At 36.5% G+C, this 22,963-nt stretch overlaps 1 protein-coding gene across 1 annotated transcript in view; it reads left to right on the top strand.

Moving 5' to 3' along the window:
• Window positions 1-22,963, top strand: part of Dnajc1 (DnaJ heat shock protein family (Hsp40) member C1) — a 176,900-nt gene that overhangs the window by 78,604 nt on the left and 75,333 nt on the right. The window contains exons 2-6 of the mRNA XM_021152177.3: window positions 6,543-6,644; window positions 7,142-7,188; window positions 14,568-14,733; window positions 15,521-15,618; window positions 16,473-16,566. Coding sequence (XP_021007836.1) covers window positions 6,543-6,644; window positions 7,142-7,188; window positions 14,568-14,733; window positions 15,521-15,618; window positions 16,473-16,566 — 507 coding nt within the window. The remainder of the gene's footprint in view (window positions 1-6,542; window positions 6,645-7,141; window positions 7,189-14,567; window positions 14,734-15,520; window positions 15,619-16,472; window positions 16,567-22,963) is intronic.

Genomic DNA, 22,963 nt, shown 5'->3' on the forward strand with positions numbered 1-22,963 from the left:
ATTGGGGACCCTGTGCTCCATCCTATAGATAACTGTGAGCATCCATTTTTGTATTTGCCAGACACTGGCAAAGCCTCACAGGAGACAGCTATATCAGGGTCCTTTCAACAAAATCTTGCTGGCATATGCAATAGTGTCTGCGTTTGGTGGCTGATTATGGGATGGACCCCCTGGTAGGGTAGTCTCTGGATGGTCCATCCTTTCGTCTTACCTCCAAACTTTGTCTCTGCAACTCCATCCATGGATATTTTATTCCCTATTCTAGGGAGGAATGAAGTATCCATGCTTGGCCTTCCTTCTTGATTTTCTTGTGTTTTGGAAGTTGTATCTTGGGTATTCTAGGTTTCTGGGCTAATATCCACTTATCAGTGAGTGCATATCAAATGACTTCTTTTGTGATTGGGTTACCTCACTCAGGGTGATATCCTCCAGATACATCCATTTGCCCAAGAATTTCATAAATTCATTGTTTTTAATAGCTGAGTAGTACTCCATTGTGTAAATGTATCCATTCCTGTATCCATTCCTCTGTTGAGGGACATCTGGGTTCTTTCCAGCTTCTGCCTATTATAAATAGGGCTGCTATGAACATAGTGGAGCATGTGTCCTTATTACCAGTTGGAACGTCTTCTGGGCATATGACCAGGAGAGATATTGCTGAATCTACCGGTAGTACTATGTCTAGTGTTAACTCTTCAAACTCACTGCTTACACAGAGTTTGAAGATGGACTGACTGGTTGTGAGAACTTCAGTGTCTTTTCTGGTCTTTCTGAGTGTATGCTCGTCTCTAGACATGTACAGTCTATTAGTTTCCAAGGAATATGAGGGAACATTTCAAAGACACTTTCCCAAAGTCTTTCTTCCCAAATGTTACCTGTTGACTGATTTACTTACCCTTTAAAGGGCTTTTCTTTTCCTTTTCTTTTCTCTCTTTTCTTTCCTTTCCTTCCCTGTCCCTTTCCCTTTTCCCTTTTCCCTTTTCCCTTTTCCCTTTTCCCTTTCCCTTTTCTTCCTTCCTTTCTTCCTTCCCTCCTTTCTCTCCCCCCCTGGCCCCCCTCCCCGTCATACATTACACCTCAACTGCAGTTTCCCCTCCCTCCCAGCACCACCCCATCCACTTCTTCCCCCATTGTTTCCCTTCAAAAAGGGAGCAGGCCTCCCAGGGATATGAATGGAACATAGCATTACAATTTACAACAAAACTAGGTGCAAACCCTCATGTGACCCAGTATTAGGAAAAAGGGGCCAAGAGCAGACAAAGGAGTCAGACTCACTACCCCCAACTCCAACTCCTACTGTTAGGAGCCCCACAAGAACACCAAGTTACAAAACAGCATATATGCAGAGGACTTAGCTCAGTCACACACAGGGTCCATGATTGTTGCTTCAGTCTCTGAGCCCCTATGAGCCCTGTTTAGTTAATCCTGTGGGCCTTGTTTTCATGGTGTCTACTTTTCTGGCTCCTGTAATCCTTCTTTGCCCTCCTGTGTGGTCATTCTCCTGGCTCTGCCTATTGTTTGGCTGTAGGTCTCTGCATCTGTATATCCTATTGTCCTATCAGTTTCTGGATTATGCCTGAAGTGATTGCCTGTAGTGATTTGGTTAGGAATGGCCCAGTAGACTAAAATGTGTTTGGATGCTTAGCCCGATGAAAGTGACACTATTAGGAGGTGTGGTCTTATTGGAGTAGGTAGGGCCTTGTTGGAAGAAGTGTGTTACTGTGGATGTGGACATTGAGGTCTCATATGCTCAAGCTAGGCCTAGTGGAGCAGTCTCTTGTTGCCTGTGGTTCAAGATGTAGAGCTCTCAGGTCCTTCTCCAGCACCATGTATGCCTGTACACTGCCATTTTTTCCCATCATAATGATAATGGATTAGGAATCATTCATATATATGGTTTTATTTTTATTTATTTATTTATTTTGGTCAGGTGTGTTTGGATTTATCTTGGGTCTCTAGGCTGTCCAGCCTTTGGTTCCTTGCTATATGTGTTTCTTGTGTGTGTGCATGTACACAAACATGTAGTCACATTGCAGCATCCTATGGATGCTGCAGGTGAAATTTTAAAGGAGTTGAAAGAACCTAGTGGGGAAACCCCCACTCTATTCCCAATTCGGCATGCACCCAAAAATCAGGGACAGACAGTCTTGATGTAAATACACGAGGTAGTTTAATGGCAGAGCTCTGGGTCAAAACGTATATCTCACGCAGGAGACAGTGGATTCGACCACAAGGCTTGAAAGCTAGGGGTTTTTATAGAAAGGGGTCTGGGGCTGGAGAAGGAATTGTCGCGGTTTCACATGATTGGTCCATTTAAACATCAGCAGACTGTACATGCAGATAACATTTAACTTAGGTCAGAAGGGCGGGAGATAGGGAGGCGCCCGGCCAGTCCGGACATGTCTTTCTCTTTATCTTTATGGCCAAGCAGCCTCAGGAATGTCTTAATGACGGGCCTGCCCTGGCATGTTCTGGCCTGTTCTGCTATGTTCTCAGCCCCAGGTTTCAAAGCTCACAAACAACTCTTTGGACTATTTGACATAAATTACATGAATCACAAGTCTCAAGTTTTATTTTCTTCCAGAGTTAGTTCTCGACAGGCAGTGGTGGCGCACTCCTTTAATCCTAGCACTTGGGAGGCAGAGGCAAGCAGATTTCTGAGTTCGAAGGCAGCCTGGTCTACAGAGTGAGTTCCAGGACAGCTAGGGCTATACAGAGAAACCCTGTCTCGAAAAACAAAAAAAAAAACAAAAACAAAAAAAAAAAGAGTTCTCTCCTTCTATCATGTGGATTCCATGGATCTGAGAAAGTGTAAAAACAAAATTCTAGGCCTTTAGGCCCAGGCTTGAGAATGTGACCTTTGTGACTCAATGCTCCAAGGCATGTTAATCATGAAACAGATAGCAACATTCCTCCACCCACCAGCCTCCTGGGTTCAGGGAGTGTTCATTCAAAGAAAGTCACCCTGACCCACCCTGACCTGACCCACCCTGACCATTGCTGGAACCCGATATGCAAATGTGCTATTGTTAGAGGCTCTTAGAAAACTGTCTTGACTTTCCACTTCCTAGTGACTCTTAACTGGTATTTTTGGTATTTTCCAACAACACCCTGCCCACCCCCTAGAGTTGTGGTTTCTTCCTTTAAATACACCCATACCCAGCTACACCATAGTCCTCTACCCCTGCGTGGTGTATGACTGTGGGCCTGAGAGTGCTCTTGAAATAAAAGCCCCCTTGCAATTTGCATCAAGACCATTTCTCATGGGTGATTTGGGGTGTCGCCTCACCTGAATCAGATCGTGGGGGAGTCCTCAGTTGTGGGTCTTTCAGATCCACTTAGGTTGATCAGATTTTGTTGTATGGCCTTTTAACCACAGAATACTTCACTGTCCACCTTTAAATGTGCTTGACAGATGTTGTCTGTACACTTTCAGAGTTCTAAATTTGATTTTTTTTTTTAAAGGGAAAGTCTTTAAAAATATCAGAGTTGACAGACAAGTCAGAACAACCATAATTCATTGAGAAAAAGGTCAGCTGTGCTTTTTCTTGTACTGGGAACTCACATCAGGATTGGAGATTGGTGCCTTCAGAACCTTTACTGAGAATCAGGTTCATGCCTTCTTCAGTGCTTGCCTGAAACTTTGATTGGTTTCTAGAGTTCAGATAAAGTTGATTTGACAGTTTTGCCAGGTTCTTCACTGTCTCTGTGGCAGGGCAGCCCTTGGAGTTCTCTCCTACCTTTTCACTGAGCTTTGATCACAGTATTCCATTTTGATGAGCATATATTACATCAAAAAGTATTAAGAGTGACAATATGTCTCTTCATTACAGAGGTTATCCAAGTGTTAACATAATTCTATTTGCCTGCTAGTGAACTAGATCACATTTAGAAGGAATAGAGTAATGACAAGTTAATGTAGTACACCTCTTGATATCAACAATGGCCAACTCACTAATCACCCTATCAAATTGTTTTCTCAGTAAGCCAGATTTTAGATGGTCTGTTCTCCTGAAGTTAATAGAGGAATGTTCTGAATTCAGTCTATAGTAGAGGTATGATATAGTATGTTGGAGAACACATCAGACACTTAACCTTTAAAACTTAGAGTTTAGGTTGATGCTGGGTTGATATGTACCTGTATTCCCAGCTATTCAGGAGACCAAGGCAGGGTGATCACTTGAGCCCAGGAGTTTGAGGACAACCTGGGCAACATAGTGAGTTTCACTATGTATGAGGTCTCACCTCAAACACCAGCAGCCATAGGAGGAAGAAGAAGAAGCAGAATTTCATGGGATGTACCTTATGATTTTGTGGATATATGCTCCCAGTGTTTATCAAATTAATAAGATGGTAATGGAACTGGGCTTGGTGGCACAAGCCTTTAATCCCAGCACTCGCGGGCAGAGGCAGGCGGATTTCTGAGTTTGAGGCCAGCCTGGTCTACAAATGGAGTTCCAGGACAGCCAGGGCTACACAGAGAAACCCTGTCTCGAAAAACCAAAAAAAAAAAAAAAGATGGTAATGGTTATTTTCACTGCCTCCCCAAAGCTTCCTCCTTTTACAAGTTTAAGCTTAAATCTTAAATCAGCCAACATAGCTTTGACACTAAAGTAATATTTTTGCATTGAAGCTAAGTAACTTGACTATGTTACTTAGCTTTTCACTGCCTTGATTGCAAAATGGGCTTAATAACTGTACTTACACAATAGGTTTGTATGTGGCTAAAATTAAGATGGCTTAAATGACTTACATACCCCGAGGATGTCTTTTTAGACAGGAAAAGGCATATTACCTGCAGTAGTCCTTATTGGTAAAATACCCTTGTTGGGCAAATTCTCTAGAGGAAAATTTGTATTTTTGTGTACTATTAGAGGCCAGTTCCTTAGGAGATGATGGTCTGATTTTGTAGCCAAGTAAGAAAGAACACAGGATGGTGAACTGCACCCTCAAGTGTAATTATGTGGGCGACCAGCAGGCTACAACAGCAAGGTTGGGAGACAAAATTAAAACACTGGGAAAATAGAAGGTAATTCCAACTCTAGGAGGGGCTGACACAGAAGTATCTGACTGTGCTTGTATTTCGGGTGCACACTGGCTGAAAATTTGAGGAGATAAAACTAGAAGCAAGGACATGCCTTGGATGACCAGTAGTCACTTTTATTTTTAACTCATATATGTTATATGATATATGTGATTTTTAAATTTCTAATTAGAGTGTTTATTCATTTGACACACGATCCCTTTGCATGACAAAAGGATTCAGCACACATTTCCACTAAACAGCCCCACCTTTTTCCTTCAAGTGTTACCTGCCGTCTGTTGTAGGAAGTACAGCCTTTCCTTAAACAAATTTAAAATGAAATAATACAAACTATTATCTACAGGTTTTACTGTTAGTTTTATAGCACATGGGCGTGTCTTAAGTCAGAGATGTATTCTGACCTAGGGCCATGCTAGCCTGAAGCAACAAGACATGCCCCACCCCTACCCTTCGGAAAAGAAAGAACAGCTTTGACAGGCTAATTGTAGGGGGAGAGGGTGTCTCTTTTTCTCCAAATCTTTAACAACCATTTGGCCCCTGGTATATAGATTTTTGTGTTGGTTGAAGCCATTTAGTAAAATAGTTTAGTACTTAATTGGACACATGGCTATCAAACAAATTTAATAAGCTACTTTCCTGTCACTTGCCTCGGGAATCTCTTTTTAAATACAGTGGAAATGAAGTTTTGAACTTTGGTATGTATTTATTCTAGCCACGTAAATGATTTTCCTTATTGTATCCACACAGATGAGATTACTATTATATTAAAGTCTACCTTATCGGAAGCACTGCACTGGGAGGGACCTTGTGTGTATTTTACACTATATTAGCAGAGCATGTGTAACAGGAAAGGTTTTTGTTGGTGGTGGTTTTTTGTTTGTTTGTTTGTTTTTTACAAACCCGACTGGGGAGACTGGGATGGTGGAAATGCTCTTTAAAGTATATAACTGTTTGTAATTACATTTTTTTAAATAAATGCAAATTTACCTCCCTTCAAATCAACATTTTTGACATGTAAAATTGGGATTCCATAAGTTGTTCCTGGATGATACCTTCAATCTAAATAACAATAAAGAAACTATACATACAAGCTTGTGCCTCAGAAACTGGTTTTAAATCTCTAGTAAATAATAAAGCTCTTTGATGGTACACAGATATATTAATTTTTAATTTGTCTTTTCTTATATCTTAATTACTGGAAAAGATTTATTGACTAATTTTAGGGAGGAAAGTGTTGGAAAAGTTTTGCCAAATACGGACCTCTTTGAATGACTGTATGGTAATGAAAAGTTAAGAGGAGAGCCAAATTAGATTGAATAATTGTTCAGTCATGTGGGTTAGACTGGCTGCATAGCCTGGTTGTTAGGCTGATTGCTCAAATTACATTGCCTGGGGTCCTGCACTTGGTTGGCTGTCTTCTCAGATCTTAACAAGGTTCTGGGAATTTCTCTTTTTGACAAAGTTTGCTTTGTATTTTCCCCTCCCCCTCCCAACCCAGGATGCTTCATCTGCAGACATCAGAAAAGCATATCGTAAGCTTTCACTAACCTTACATCCAGACAAGAATAAAGATGAAAATGCAGAAACTCAGTTTAGACAAGTAAGTGAAATGCAGTTTTATTTATATATAAATATATGACAGTTGTATTAACTAATATGCTTATGTTAGAAATATTAACTTACATGTGGAATATTTTCGTTTGAACATGAAGTAGCTTAAATATATAACATTTAGATTTTTTTTTAATGGAATACTGTTTTACCAACATGTGTCATTTAGAGTTTCTTAGTTTTTGGAAAGTCATGCTCTCATAATTTTCTTGTCTAAATTATGCTATTATTCTTAAAATATTTTAATATTTACTATTACTATTACTTTTACACCTTTCACAAAAATTCATTTTTATATCAAACAGTCTTTAAACATCTAATATGCTTCCAAAAAACACAAAATGTTACTTATAGTTGGAATTTTACTATTTATTGCATAGATGGGCACATGGGGTTTTCTGCATGTGCTTTATAGAGCTTTCATCCTCCTATGTGATTTCTTACAGTTATAAGTATTTTTATTTTAAAGTAATGCTTTTATTTTAGTTGGTGGCCATTTATGAAGTTTTAAAGGATGATGAAAGAAGGCAGAGGTGAGTGCATTTGTGTTTTTGAATTTGAATGGGCAAAGTTTCATGCCTTTAAAAGGAAAGAATTAAGTCCTGTTTAAGTTAGACTTTGTTTGTTTCTTCCAAGAAATGCATTGTTTTACATGCTTTTGTAGAGCAGAACTCATTTCTTTTGAACATATTCCCTAGAGTGATTTAGTACTTACAGATTAGGATCATGAGTCATAAATTTAGCAAGTATGGCTTCAGTAAAAAAGACTTTTACCATGGGTTATGCCCTGGGAAACAGCCAGTTTTTGATTTTAACCAAATACCCACTCTTGACAGTATATGATAAATAGCCCCCATGTATTTGGTGGACCCACTATTCCCAGACCCCCTTCTTAAGTGTTTGAGGTTATCATTTTAGTAATCCCTTATGTGTACTTTCCTGATGTTTCTTCACCTCCAGATAACCCAGGTGATAAACTGTTAGAAGATAGAAGTAAAAGATAATTGCCCCTTTTTTCTTGTTTGTTTAGACTTCTTTCCTATGTCTACTACAGTGATTGTATCTGGTAACCTTAGACAAGAGGCAGTCCCTCACTCAGACATGTCTCTGCCCTTTTCAGAAGAGCAGTAATAGATGTACTCGCAAGGTGGTTTATAGTGCCTGTGACTTACAGAGGTCTTTCCTGTGCTGTAGAATGTGTGGAATGTCTATCCTGTTGCAAAGTCTTTGGAGATTTTAAAATCATACTCATAGAAAGAAACACTTTAAATTATCTTTTGAGACATATATGGTTAATTAAAACAAAAGTTTCTCATATACACACAAAAATCATTGCAGGCGAAATAAACTTTTGTTTTTTGTGTTTGTATGTTTGTTTCATTTTGAACTTGTTAGTCTTTAAAGAACAAGCAGTAATAATGCAGGTTGGAGTTCAACAGGTTGATTTTATGAGACAATAGTGGACAACATTGGAAATTTGACTGTGTTGTCTTAAATAAATGCACATTTGAGATTTAAGCAAGTCTAAATATCTGGTTTGTTTGTGGGTAGCCAATCTTATAGACAAAATTCAGAACTACACAGTGAGAGATTCTGAGTTTTTCTTCAAATATATTGTCTGGAATAATTCTGTGTACTAAAATATTAGCTGCCTTTCCTGGTTCTGGTCATAACTGTTTAATTTGAATATCCCAGTTGGTCAGGTTGAAATATGGGATTCAAATACTATCTTGAAGCTCTTTGCTTTTTAACAAGGACTAGAATTGGTCCAGGCATTTCCTCTAGTTTAGGTTATCTATCTTGTTGAAAGAAGCTCTGTACATTTATTCTAGTAGATTCCTTTTAGGGAACAGCTAGTTTTGTCTCACACATCAAGAATGTGTTGTAAAGATAGCTTGCTTTATTCTTCCAACATCTTTGCCATCAAATTTTATCTTTTTTGCTGGTTGTTATCTTAGAAGTCAGTAAATTTTGTGATAACTTCTTCTAACTAAAAAATCATTTCTGTCTTTTCACAGCAAATCACTTCTTACCTATTCATTGTTTCTGTGTTAATATAGACTCCTCTGACATAATCTCTTTAGGAATAGTTCCCTCTGCATTTACTTTCGTGTTAGCAGAGGGAAAAAAAAAAAACCCGACCTGACAGTTACAAAACATGTGTAGTATTTATACCCCTTGAGGCACAAGGAACTCTTTTGTAACTGGTTTTCCTTGAGGCAAAAGACTTAACTCATCAAGTTGAGAATAACTTTTCTAAAGCTTGTGCCTGAGGCCAGATGACCTGCGACTATTTAGACACAGGAGAAAGACATGTCTGCAGATATTTTCAGTTTGAGAGTCTCGGTTCCTTAAAAGGGAAAGAGTAGTCAGCCCTGTCTTCTGACACCATCTCATACTGCCCTTGCTAAATTTTGCCCATACAATTCTTTATAAATATTCCTTGAGCAAGTGCTTTAAGTTTATAACCTAGGCATGTAGTTTGGTAAGTTATCTTAGAAGTGTTTTCTGTGTTTTTCTCCAGAGATGTAATTATATTTTTATTGAAATTAGATAAATTGCTTATATTTTTGTGAGAAAGGGAATAACAATGCAATAATAAGTTAACAAATGGAATAACTTTTTTTCTTCAGAAAATGATATGTTTTATTTTGTTTTGTAATGGTATAAATTAGATGTAAATTGCATCTTATGAAAACCGCCACTGTAAGTGTGTAATAACTGTATGGACCTCAGCATATTCTTCCCACAACCCAGTCTTTAAACATTTTCATCCTCAAAAAGAATGTATCCCAAGCCCATTTATAGGCAATTCCTGCTCTGAGTTCCATTCCTAGATAATCAGAGGTCTGTTCCGTGTGTTTTATCAGTTTGTCTGTTCTGTTCGTTTCATAGTGACAGGATCCCGCAGTGCCTAGTCCTTTGCATCTGATTCCTTTCATTTAGCATTGCATGCTTTTAAGTTTATTCATACTACACTACATCCTAATGCCTTAGTGTTATTACTGAATACTATTCCATTGTGAGGATATTTTTGTTTATCCATTCATCATTTGATGGACCTCTGGCTTTTAGCACTTTGCGTAGAAGATGCTGTAAACATTAGCATAAAATTCTTTTATAGACCTAAGTTTCATTTCTTAGATAGAACAAATTCCTAGAAGAACATTTGGAAACCTTAACTTCCCCACTCCTCAAAGGCATGGATTATAACTTGAAAATAACAGATTTTCCTGGTGAATGAAAGGAATCCTAGCACAGAATTCTTACCTAAATTCCATAGCAATTGTACTCATTTGAAGGATTAGCAGCCTATGATCCAAAATGAATTTCTATACAAGGTTCCTAAGGTTTTACATAGTTTTGAAAACTACTTACTACCTGTGTATTATATTATACTTAGATAATATTAGCCTGTGTAGTTGTGCTTTAAAACTATTATAAATTTTAACAAGTATTTTTCCTCTTTTTCTTTTTTTTGGGGGGGGAGGTCCTTTTTGGGGGAAGAGGAGGTTTTGAGACAGAGTCTTTTTATGTAGCTCAGACTGGCCTTAAACTCTCTTCCTACCAAGTACTGGGATTAAAGCTGTGTGCCCACACACCTGACAAACTAGTATTTCTATTAATCTAATTCTGTAACTTAAATTTTCCTTTGTCTGTTATATTACTACATTTTTTAAGCCTTAGACATTTTTTAGTTTACCAAAGAAAATCATGTCTCATACAAATACTTTTAAATTGATAACATAATATGCTATTTGACTGAAGGCATTATAACTTTTGGGAGGTCATAGTTAAACATGTATCTTAATTGTGTGAAAAGATATCTATTTAAAGAAAAACAAATACTTTTTAAGATGTGATATTAACTTTAATTTATTAAAACTTTTATAAATTACAAATTACTTTAAAGTTCATTATAGATCTGTTCAAATCTGAGAATAAGAAATCTAACTTAGGACTTTCTTTAAATGAAGTTGTAAGGCACATATACATTATATAAAATGCTATGTATTATGGTAGATTTGCCACACACACAGAGATCAGCTAATTTAGTATTGTTTCTTGCTTATATAATCTCTGTATTAATGATTTTTACTAGAAGGTTTAAAATCTGACCTAAATGAAAACTATGTTATTTTTAAACTAAAAATTTTAATTCTGCAGAATAGAAACATTTTAACAAATTCTGTAGGATAGTAATTTTAACATATGCTAGAATAATTTATTCATGTTTTACTTTTTAAGATTTTCATTTTGACTTTGTTTCTATTTTACTGTTTATATTGCTAATTGCTAATCCAATGTAAATGTTCTCTGCTTGTAGTTTAAGATTATTTTAAGTTGGTTCTCCAGTATTTCTAACAGGCAGGTGTATGATGAATTTCAATTCTAGTGTGGAACTCACTAATGTCTGAGCCACTGTTATTTTATGTTTATCATGTATAGTAAGAAAACTAAATAAAGCAAATGTACATTAGGCCTCATGTCAATTAGTGCTTTAAATTCCAAGAAGATGCCTTTATAATTCCATGTCAGTTTTTATTTGGGTGTGTTAGTGATTTTTTATGGTAGAGATTTTGTTTCTGACTAACTTGTATCATATATACATTCATACATTCTTAATCCGGCTTTAATGCAGGCTTAAGAATAGTTTGTATCCATCTCAGCTACAGAGCATTTAAGTGTATGTATTTAAATATAGAAACACATAGTAAAGTGATAGACACTTTTTTGTTGTTGTTAAATACCTTGTATCTGTGGATATTTTAAGAAGTATATTTGTCTTTTCAGTGTCCCATCAGGAAGGTAGTAATTTATCTTTTAACAACATATGTTTTAAAAAGTGACCTATAATAGAAGCTATCTTCCCTTCAAACGGCCAGTTTTGTGAGCCATAATGTTCATTGTGGGAAAATCAATAGAGCATTGACTGTATGCTTAATCCCTGGACACTGTTCTTCAGAGTAGCAAGCACAGTCAAGTAAATATATGCATTTCACGTGGCCCATTCATTTGTATTTGGTTGTATACTAAATACAGTTCATATGTTGATATAAAAATAATAGCTTTTCCCAGTGGTAGCGATGAAATCTTTGATAGAAGAGTCTTAGTTTTGAGTGTAATTGTATTTTCTTCCTGTAGTGTTTAGATCCAATATAGGTTTAGTATTTGTATAAATGCTAATAAGGAGTCAACTCCATAACCTCAAATACTTTTTATTGATAAACATACGTTTTAGAAGTTATTTCAGTGGACATTTCTGAAACTAATGTTTGTTCATTCACTTTTATTTTTCCTCAAGAAATCTGATGTAGAATAGAACTTAGAATAAATGTGAGACCTAATGTTCACTGGACCTCACTTGAGTGCTGGGATCTTTTTTACCTGGGTCTAAATTAGCCAGTTTGTAAAAGATAGATTTAAACATAAAATCCTGCAGACAGAAATACATTTTCTAGGAAGTCATAATGTTACATCTTGAAGTTAATGTTTAAGAAATTCTCTGAAAAAAAAAATACTTAATATACAATTTTGCCTAGCCCTGCCACCACAAAACCATATTGTAATTTGACTTTTGTAAATAACCTTTTACTACTTGGATACTCAGATATAGTAGTATTAATAATTAAAGTAGATTTAAAAGACAAGTTTTTAAAGATTAGCTAATAAATTATATTTTATATTAATAATCAGTGGGTATTTTTTACTTAAAAAAACAGAAATTTTCTATAATAAACCCTGTGCTTTATATTTTTAGCATATCTCCAAGGTATCAATTTAATAACTGTCAAAGTAGCTACTGCGGTTGTTGCATTTAAATTGATTTACATGTCAAGACTGGCAGTTTAGCAGCTGGGCTATTATTCCTAGATCGGTCAATTTACTTGAGAAAAACCTACTACTGAGCTCTCCTGACCTGCCTGACAATATAGGTCCTATTTCTAGTCCTGTAATTAGGCCTGCAACTAACTCAGAATATTTTTAATTAAAATATTTTGGTCAATGTGTTGCACCAAATTAGGCCTTTCAGTGGAGGTTTAATTCTGGAAATAGTGTGATTAGAATATTTAATGAGTTGTGTTCAATTAAGATTAACAGGTTGTGTGTATTGAACATACAGTGCGTGTGACCATTTTGAGTCTCACAATTATAAATGTTACTTCTTATTTTTAACCTTAAAAATATTTGCTCAATAACTGACAGATAAATTTAAGTTCAGTTGAATTTTTATTTTAAAACAATTCTTTTAGCTTGATAGTACCAAGAATGATGATTGAAATCTATTATAAGGAAAGCTGTTATGTTTTGAAGCTCTTCCCTTCCAGCAAAAGCCACAAATGAGGAAATTGCTACTTAAGTGTTTACAAATAAGCAGTTTTATTGTGAACTCTGACATGCATTTGTTGTTTTCATGTCCTTCTCTAATTTGAGATCTATTTGTTCTTAAAGGAACATGAGCTCTGTAAAATCTTAAGGCACCATTTTATTTATGTCATTAAGAAACCTTAATAGGGAGTTGGAGAGATGGCTCAGCAGATAAGAGCACTGAGTCCTCTTCTAGAGGACCTGGGTTCAATTCCCAGCATCCACATGGTGGCTCACAACTGCCTGTAACTCCTGTTCTGGGCGATCTGACACCCTCACACAGACATGCATGCAGTCAAAACACCAATGCATATAAAATAAAAATAGATTATTTAAAGAAAAAGAACCTTTAATAAAATAATGTGGATAGATACTCCAACATTCAACTACCATTATCAAGAGGGTAAATACAAGGGTGGATCAGAAAAATATGTCCTGAGTTTGATTCAGTTAGTGTATAATTCATTCACATAACATGTAATCCAGATTGCTCTGGCTTGATTTATTTTTTCCACCGTTAGAGCCTACCTTTTGTTGCTGATTCTGTGCTAGAGAATTTTCTGCAGACAGTGTAGACAGCTATATCATGTCAATCTCGGAGGCATCTGACTGGATGCTGTAAATATCTAGGTGTAGTGTATTACTACTTCGGGCCTTCCTGAAGACTTTGTTACTGAAGCTACATAATCATGCTTTGATTACTAGGAATTGTGATGCTGATAAACTACACAGTTGTTAAGTCTATGAGATAAATTTTATTCTTTTTCATTTTGAATATAGATGTAAATGAAGTTTTAGCTTTGCTTTGGTTTTGTATTATCTTTTTTTTATTAGATATTTTCTTGATTACATTTCAAATGCTATCCCCTTTCCTAGTTTCATCTCCAAAAGTCCCACATTCCCTCCCCCTGCCCTGCTCCTTAGTTCACTCATTCCCACTTCTTGGCCTTGGTGTTCCCCTGTACTGAGGCATATAATCTCCACAAGACTAAGGGCCTCTCCTCCCAGTGATGGCCAACTAGGCCGTCCTCTGCTACATATGCAGCTAGAGACATGAGCTCTGGGGGTACTGGTTAGTTCATATTGTTGTTCCTCCTGTAGGGTTGCAGACCCCTTCAGCTCCTTGGGTACTTTCTCTAGCTCCTCCATTGGGTACCCTGTGTTCCATCCTATAGATGACTGTGAGCATCTACTTCTGTATTTGCCAGGCACTGGCAGAGCTTTACAAGAGACAGCTATATCAGGGTCCTTTCAGCAAAATCTTGTTGGCATATGCAATAGTGTCTGGGTTTAGTGGTTGTTTATGGGATGAATCCCCGGGTGGGGCAGTCTCTAGATGGTCCTTCTTTCCGTTTCAGCTCCAAACTTTAGCCCAGAAACTTAGAATACCCAAAATGCAATTTGCAAAACACATGAAACTCCAGAAGAAGGAAGACCAAAGTGTGGATACTTCAATCCTTCTTAGAATAGGGGACAAAACACCCATGGAAGATTTTGCATTATCTTAAATCTCCATGAAAAACTGTTATATTTGCTACCACAGGTATGATGATGTTCTGATCAATGGACTTCCAGATTGGCGACAGCCTGTATTCTACTACAGGCGAGTGAGAAAAATGAGCAATGCTGAGCTGGCATTGCTCTTGTTCATTATTCTCACAGTGGGTCACTATGCCGTGGTTTGGTCCATCTACCTGGAAAAGCAACTGGTAAGTATTGGAGAAACATCAAATGGCCTAGCCTCCTTTATTTCATACAGAATTCCAGACATTTACTTCTCACGCGATGGAAATTTCTGTTTTTCTACATGTTCTCTGTATTTTAAGAGTTGTACTGTCACTAGTTACTGTTTGATTGATTTTTATGGCAAGGAAAACACATTAAAAAAAATCTTTCTTTAAAAAAAAAAACCTGCATTTGAATTTGTAATAAAACTTTGTCAAATTGAGCTATATCCTACTAAGTAGAATTTTTTATGTAATTACTTGAGAAATTTTTGTCACAGGTTTCTTATATAGTGTCATTACTTTAAAAACATAAAGTGAAATTAAAATGAACATATAACTTCAGAGATCATTTTGTTAAACCATTTTTTCACTTTCTCAGTCTAATATGCTAAGAATTTTTATTTATATGCTATAAATAATTAAATGTTTATAAACATTCATGAATTATCATTTACTTACTCCTTTTTAAAGTAGCACCATTAAAGGTGCATGAATAATAAAAAGTAAGCTGAGTGCTTTCTTTTCTTAGAAAACTTTGGTTGCTATGGAGATGCACATGACTGACAATGCTGAATCTCATGTGTCTATGAGGCCAGATACCATGGCAACACTTATTATGAAAGATTGATGATTTTACTTGATCGTGTTGGACCCTACATACATTTGCATAAATGGTCTTCCAGTGTTTTCTCTTTGAGAAAGACTCTTTATAGCATGTGAGGTGTACATGTTAAAGATAGTCAGTCACTGTCATTCTTTTCACGGTAAGGATGAACTGCTCGGTAGAAAAAAGAGAGAAAGGAAGAAGAAGACAGGAAGCAAGAGTGTGGACGCAGCAAAACTTGGTGCTTCTGAAAAGAACGAAAGGTAGGCATGCACAAATGGTGTGTGGTATGGCTCTATTCCATTTGTGCCCACTTGAGATACGCTGGCACATCTGTCCTAAGCTCACAGACACAGATGTGCCATAATTTCCAGATAAAGTATTCTTATCTATCTAAATATCAGTCTCTCAAAGTCGTGTAGTTCAAAGTTTTTGTGCTGAACTTTAGATACAGAATGCTAGTAGAAATAATGTTTCTCTGTTCAGAATTGGCCGTAAGTACAGAGGAAGTCAATGACACCCACGCGAGCCTTTGTGCTGTCCTCGCTGGGTGCCGTCAGTGAGCGCTGCTTCAGCACACTGCAGATGTCATTCACTTTTATGCCACCTTGGTTATTACCTGTCAGCACTTGGGAACACTTTGATGGTGGCTACTCTTTTATACCTGAAGCAATCATAAGGTTTAAGAATTCATTTTGTAGAAGTGATGAAAGCCCAGATTAAAAGGGGAGGGGCTTTGGCTTTTTGTTGTTGTTTGTTAAGTATTTCTTAACTGATAATTCTATATATGCCAATAATGCATTTTGAGCAAGTTCACCTCCAGCTCCTCCTCTCCAGTGACTCGTTTTTAATCTTTGTAATTTGATTGAAACCTTTCCTCAAAATTGTATAGGTTTGATTCTTATGCTTTTCATCTACATCATGTTTTCAACTCTTGCACTTCATAGTGCACCAAACCATAGTGGACTAACTTACGACTGTCATAAATGTGTCATTGAAAACTTCACTTTCAGATGAAATTGACATGTATAAAACATTTCTTAATTGGCTAAAATATTTTGTTCCTCAACGTTGTTTATTTTTTTGATTTGTTACTTGAGTTTCTTCCCACTTTTAGATTGCTTATAAAACCACAATGGCATGATTTGCTTCCATGCAAACTGGGAATTTGGTTTTGCCTTACACTAAAAGCATTGCCTCATCTAATCCAGGTAAAATGTCCTTCTTTCATAGAATGTTAGATGTTTTCATTTCTAATTATTCGTCCAAAAATTTATTACCATGTCTGTTGATTGAATGTCAATAGTATATGCTTCATAATATCAGTCAAATAAGTTAACCCTAACTTAAAATTGCTCTGAGACTACTTAGGCACCTGTTTCTATAATTATCTCTTATTTTGTTTATTGAAGTGTTGACCCTGGAAATAGGATACTTTATAAAAGCAATCAGAGTTTAGTCTGCTGTTACACTTATAGGCATAACTAGTAAAAAGGAACATGATTTAATTAACTTGTTCACTATTTTATTAGCCCTTAAATACACTAAAAAGAAAAATCTTGACATGAACATTTACACAAAAATATATATTATATTTTATTTGCAACTTTAAGGAGAGTGGGGACATTCTTTTTTTCTACCCAGTAATCAGAATTTTTGTTTCAGGTTAGCCCTGATTAGACAATAAGAAAGTAGGATATATATGGAAGTTTTACTTTTCTCTTTGTATTTAGGACACCAGACATATTTTATGAAATTATTCTTTTGCTAATTTTGGTTACTATACCCAGCTTGAAATTTGGGAAAGTGTTCAAATGTTTTATACTATGTCAGTAACTGTTAATAAGAGAGGGGAAAACTATATTTACCAAACTGTATATTTATGAGAACATGTGACAGAAAAATGTTTAAATTTTTTTTAACTTTAGAACCTTTGCAGGAGTCAATCTAGAGTATAGAGAAGTTTGATTATGAATATCATATGACACATCCATCTTAATGACTTCATTTGTAATGTTAATCTGTGATACTTAAAACAAATTGTACTTAGTTGAATGAATTATTAACATATCTAATTAGTAGGTAGCATAGTTTGCCAAACTAGAAGTTGAATATGGTGATTTAGATTGACAATTTACTTTAAAGTATATGCTTCTGGTTTCCATGTAACACATTAACTCTAGTTTTGCTTTATTATAAAGTTTTACAAACAACCTTTTGGGCTCTCTGGAAACTCAGCACTCCTTAACTTTTGATCAGTTTGAGTTTTAAAGTTTTAACTTTGAATGTGGATCCATTTGCCTTTCAGCTTTTACAACCAAACCTATAAAAGCTTAAGTTTGGCATTTTGCTCCGATCACTTCTTACTGATAAGCAATCTAAGAAAGAAATGAGGTTATTTTCCTTTTTCCCTAATGCTTAATATTTTAAATTTTTTGAGGAGCTTACAATTAGTTTTTCTGGCCATCACTAACAATATAATTATTGTAATAGTGAAAGTGCTTCATATTAAAAACATTAGGGTCTTGGAGATGCTCATCTGGTAGAAAACTGAATAGGCCTGTTTCTTTCATGGAGTCATGTAAAGGTGAAGGGAGAGAACCAACTCCATGTAGCTGTCTTCTGGCCATCCGCACATGCATCATGATACAAGCATGTGCATGCACACACATGCTCAGTTTCTCTGAAAAGAAGAAAATATTAGTTCATGGAAGGTATCAGTAAAGTGCTAAATAGTTGCTTTTAGAATTATATATGGTCTGACTTCTTGTTTCCTATCATTATCCATAAAACATAATACTGTTGACTATACATGCTAACTGATGTCACTGGGATATCTGTAGAGATGTTCTTAAATAAGGTATACACACAGACAGACAGACAGACAGACACACAACCTCAATTTTTAGGCAAGTTCTCTATACTTCTTCAGTACTCAGTAATATAGATTCATGATTTACCATTTACATGGGCACCGACTCCTTAGTAGTCACTGCCCTCCTTTCTTACATAGTCATTCTTTCTTTAGTGGAGGGTTTTCATCTTGATTTCTTTAAAGAGAAGCCAAAAGCTGGATCCTTGTGAATGAGTATAAGTGTACAGTTCTTACATATTTTTATGATTTCCCTCTAGTTTTTCATGTCTAGATACAGCATATTAAGCATTCCAAAGCATTAAAAGTGTTTTCATAGAAACAGTGCTGATTTCATCTTTCTTACACAATATTTTTGGATCATAATACCAAGTATAACTCACAAAGAACTAAGATTTTACAAAACCCCTATGAGTAAGTTAGTTAAGTAGTTATCATTGGAGAAAACTTTTCTTCTGGTGTGAAACACGTGAATTTTCCTGAAATGTTAATTACAGTTGAGCTGCATAGTCTCTGAACATGGAGATTTGAGGCTTCCAGCCAGTGAATGTCACAGAAGTAGAATTCATACCACGTGTTGTCATGACAACTTTTCTCCATAACTTCCTCCCCAGTCATCTTCTAGACACTGACTGTGTCACTATGCTTTACATATATATATATATATATTTCCAGCAGAATTTGGAACAGTGGCATTTTGCTCAGCTTTTGCTCTTGAGTTCTCTTTTGTTGTTTAGCATCAGAGATTCCTGAGGAAGTTCTTACTGCTTGCTTAGCTTGTCTAAATTCTTTCCTGTGAGAATGGTGATGTGAAATTTTGATGGCTAGATTTTCTTTTGATCATTTTCTGAAAATTAAGTCATCCAATTCAACAAAAATATGTTTAAAAAACATATAAAAATGAGGCATAACAGGGGCACTGGAAATGTACATGTCTTCTAGGATTTGCCAGTTATAGCACATGAGTACAGGTAAATCAATAGGTTACTTAAGCTTCAAGTATGTAGTATCCAGTGGTGTCTGCAGCTGTTCAAAGTTTAAGTTGTATGTATTTAGTATGATAAGGAAAACTCAACAGGGACCACCTGAACGGAGTCATGGAAAATGAATGAACCTTTAATGTAGAAGTGACCACTTTGTACTCAGTTATACAAAGACAATTTCATAGATATAGATTTTCCTACAAAATCATACTGTGTTAAGGCTGAGGAAAAAGGCTTCAACCAATTTTTTAAAAAAAGAGGATCTCACATAATTCTCAAAGACTATATTCTAAATCTCTAGATTTAGGCATATGCATTTAGCAAGTTATTTTTAACAGATAAACATTACATGGCAAATCTGAAAGGAAGACTTAGACAGGATAAAGTTAATTGAAAGGAGGCACTGTAGTGCACAACACTGAGCAGGCTGGAGAGCTGGACAGAGCGAGTTCAGGGAAGTAAAAGCCCCAGAAAAAGGATGAGCAAAGGACATGGGATAGGGATTAGAGGAACTTGGATTATATCAAAAGAGCGCTTTCATGCTTTTGATCCTATAATTTCACTGTAGTATTAAACAGACAGCACAGGTCAACTTCCACACCTTGCCAGTATGCTTTTTGTTTTCATGATAGTTTTGGACAGAGTATGTGCTCTTTAATAGTCTGACTAGCTGGGTTTTTATGCTCATTGTAGTTAGCATATAAATTCCAAAAAAAATCTTAAGGGTCAAACACACACACACACACACAGGCACACAGGCACACATGTGTGCATGTATGCACACTCACGCTCTCGTTCATGTATGTTTCTGTGGCTTGAAACGAGGGTCTTACATCTAACAGAACACACATTTTACCACTGAGCTGTGCCCCTGGCCATGGGGTGTTTTCTAATTGATCATATTTTGTATTCAAGAAAATAGCAGAAGTCGGTAATATATAATCAGTGCTATGTATCTGTAACTTTAACTTTATAACCTAGTTTATTTTAACCACTATGTGTGTTGCGGTTGGATATATTTAAATCTACAATAATTTAACTGTTAGGACTCTGTATTTTAGGAAGTGGTTATCGATTTACATAGGAAGTGAAGAATATAGTCATATTTTCCACATTTTTCCTGAAGTAAGAGAGATCTTAAGTCCCACAACTTACTGGAGAGTTTGGTTTTCTGGGAACTCATTTTATCAGCTTACTATCTGATATGTAACATTTCTTAGAAATAGACACAATTTATTTAGATGTATATCTCCTGAAGTTTAAATTGATCACATTAAAGTCTAGTCCCATCTGATGTAAACATGATTAAATGTTCAGTTAAGAAGGCTCCAATGTGGGGCTGGAGAGATGGCTCAGTGGTTAAGAGCACTGACTGCTCTTCCGAAGGTTCTGAGTTCAAGTCCTAGCAACCACATGATGGCTTACAACCATCCTTAATGACATCTGACTCCCTCTCCTGGTGTGTCTGAAGACAGCTACAGTGTACTTACATATAAAATAAATAATAAATAAATCTTTAAAAAAAGGCATAAAAAAAAAGAAGGCTCCAATGTGTACATCCTTCTCCCCCGTGAGCATTATGGGCTGCATGTAAGCAGTAGCTGAGTAGAGATGAGAAGCTTCACTGTATTACTCTGGCTCCTTTAAAACTTGCCTAAGAACATGGACTACTTGGGTGCTTTATAGAATTATCTGTCTGTGGAAGCAACACTTCTTTCCTGGAGCCATGACTGTGGAGAGTGTGGAGGCTGCCTTCTCTTAGAACCATTTCTAGTAGCTTGCTGCCTGCTGAGGCTCTTGTTAGAGTCCTTGCAAACAAAGCACTTAGAGCTGACTGGGGAAGGCAGGAAGCCTCTTAAAGTTTGTTGAAAACTGAAGGGGCCTCCTTCTAGTCAGAATTACAGAATTTCCAAGGGTTTTTTTAAAATTGCATGTAAGGGAGATGGGGGAAGGAATTGTGGGAGGTGGTGACCAGGAGGGGGATGTAAAGTGAACAAGTAAAAAATTAAAATTAAAAAAAAATTAAAAAGGGAGAAAATTGCATCGCAGGTAAGCATTCTTGATATTGGGTTTATATAAGCAAATGAAAGTTAGTCTGATGTTTTTAAGACTGAAGCTCCATTGCTAGATAAAGATGTAGGTAAACTGAAAAAAATCTCACAGCAAAAGCCAAAAATCTTATTTCTATTTGCTCAGTGGGGGCTGGAGGAGGGCAGCATAATAACATGCAAGTTCTTGGAGATACAGAGACAGACTACAAAGTAGAATTTTGTAGTTTTGCTACTAGATGTAGAAAACATAAATAGCAACAAAAATGTTAATTAGATACATAGTCTCACTGATGCTGTATTTTATACTTGAAAAATACTTATGACTCAGATTAGTGAAATAATTTGCCCAGAGGCTACAACTAGTTTACATTATAATTGAAAGTTGAAGCAGAACCAAATAAATACTAGTATATAAGAAATACAATACCAGGTTTCCAGTAAGTAAGCTATCTGTTGTTACCTTCTCTGAGTGGTCATGCTGCTTTTCAATGTCCCAAAAGTTGAGGGTAATTTGTATATTGGGTTAGGTTAAGCAGATGGCTCCTATATTCCCATCTGTTTCATACCAAACACAAAAACAGCTTTTAGGTTTTTCATCCTTATCACTATTACTATCTCAAAGGAAGCTGTCGTTTCTAGCTTTTTGAAGGGATTTTACCTCCTACACAAAGTGTACAATTTTAAAGTTTTTCTTTATGTTATATATAAGTCTAAGAGTGTCTCATTAAGTGAATGGAACAACAAAATGCTAGAACCTATGAATTTTTTGGCAGGCTTTCAGAAATGTGCTTACAGTATTTTCCTACCAAAGTTTATTTGGAAGCTTCAAAGGATTGGTGCTGTCAGACAATCAGACTTACATGCAACATCCTTTATCTTTTGTGTGGCTGGCTCTCTGCAGGGCTCATCCACATAGCTTACTCCAAGATCTCCCTATTCCTACCACTTTAGGTCAATGTCTATCTTTTCTAAAACATTATCAGATTGCTTTGTTCCCCACTATAATGTTTTTATTGATTATTTGAGAATTTCAAATCATGTACCCCAACAACAGTCACTTCCCAGTACTCCCCCCACCCTTGGGTCCTCCCCACGACTCCCAGCATCCAGCCCCTTAAAGAAAACTAAGGCCTTCACTACTTCTGTCAGAGGCCCTCAATTGTGGAGAGGTACACTTCTGCATCCTTATCACAATTTTAACAGTTATCTTCAATGGTTTCCTGTCTAGGCTGATTTTATGGTTGTTCTTTGGGGATTTGGTTGTGGATAGGGATTACCACAGAAGTCTTCTACATTCCTCTTTTTCGACTGAGAATCTGCAGTCATAGGCACTACTGCAAAAGTAGCTTCCTTGCCCTTTATAGTCACCAGGATTGTGGGTGTCCCATGGTTTTTGGTGACAGCATGGACCACGAGGACATCTATAGGGTCTCCAAAATCACATCAACATAGTCTCTGGTGACATTATAGACCACACAAGAGGTCATAGACACCCTCATAGCCCTTGGAGGCAGCACAGGGCAAGGACATCAACATGGTCTCTGGAGCAACACCAATATGGTCCAATGTAGCAGCCTGGCCTGAAGACATCAGCATGGCTTCAGGTGGCAGCACAGACCATGGACATCCCCATAGCCTATAGTGGTAGCATGGGCCATGAACATCAACAGAGACCCTGGCTGCAGTAAGACCACAGATCCAC

This window comes from Mus caroli, unplaced genomic scaffold (assembly GCF_978045245.1).
Source record: "Mus caroli unplaced genomic scaffold, Mus_caroli_1 scaffold_2, whole genome shotgun sequence".
Lineage (NCBI taxonomy): Eukaryota > Metazoa > Chordata > Mammalia > Rodentia > Muridae > Mus > Mus caroli.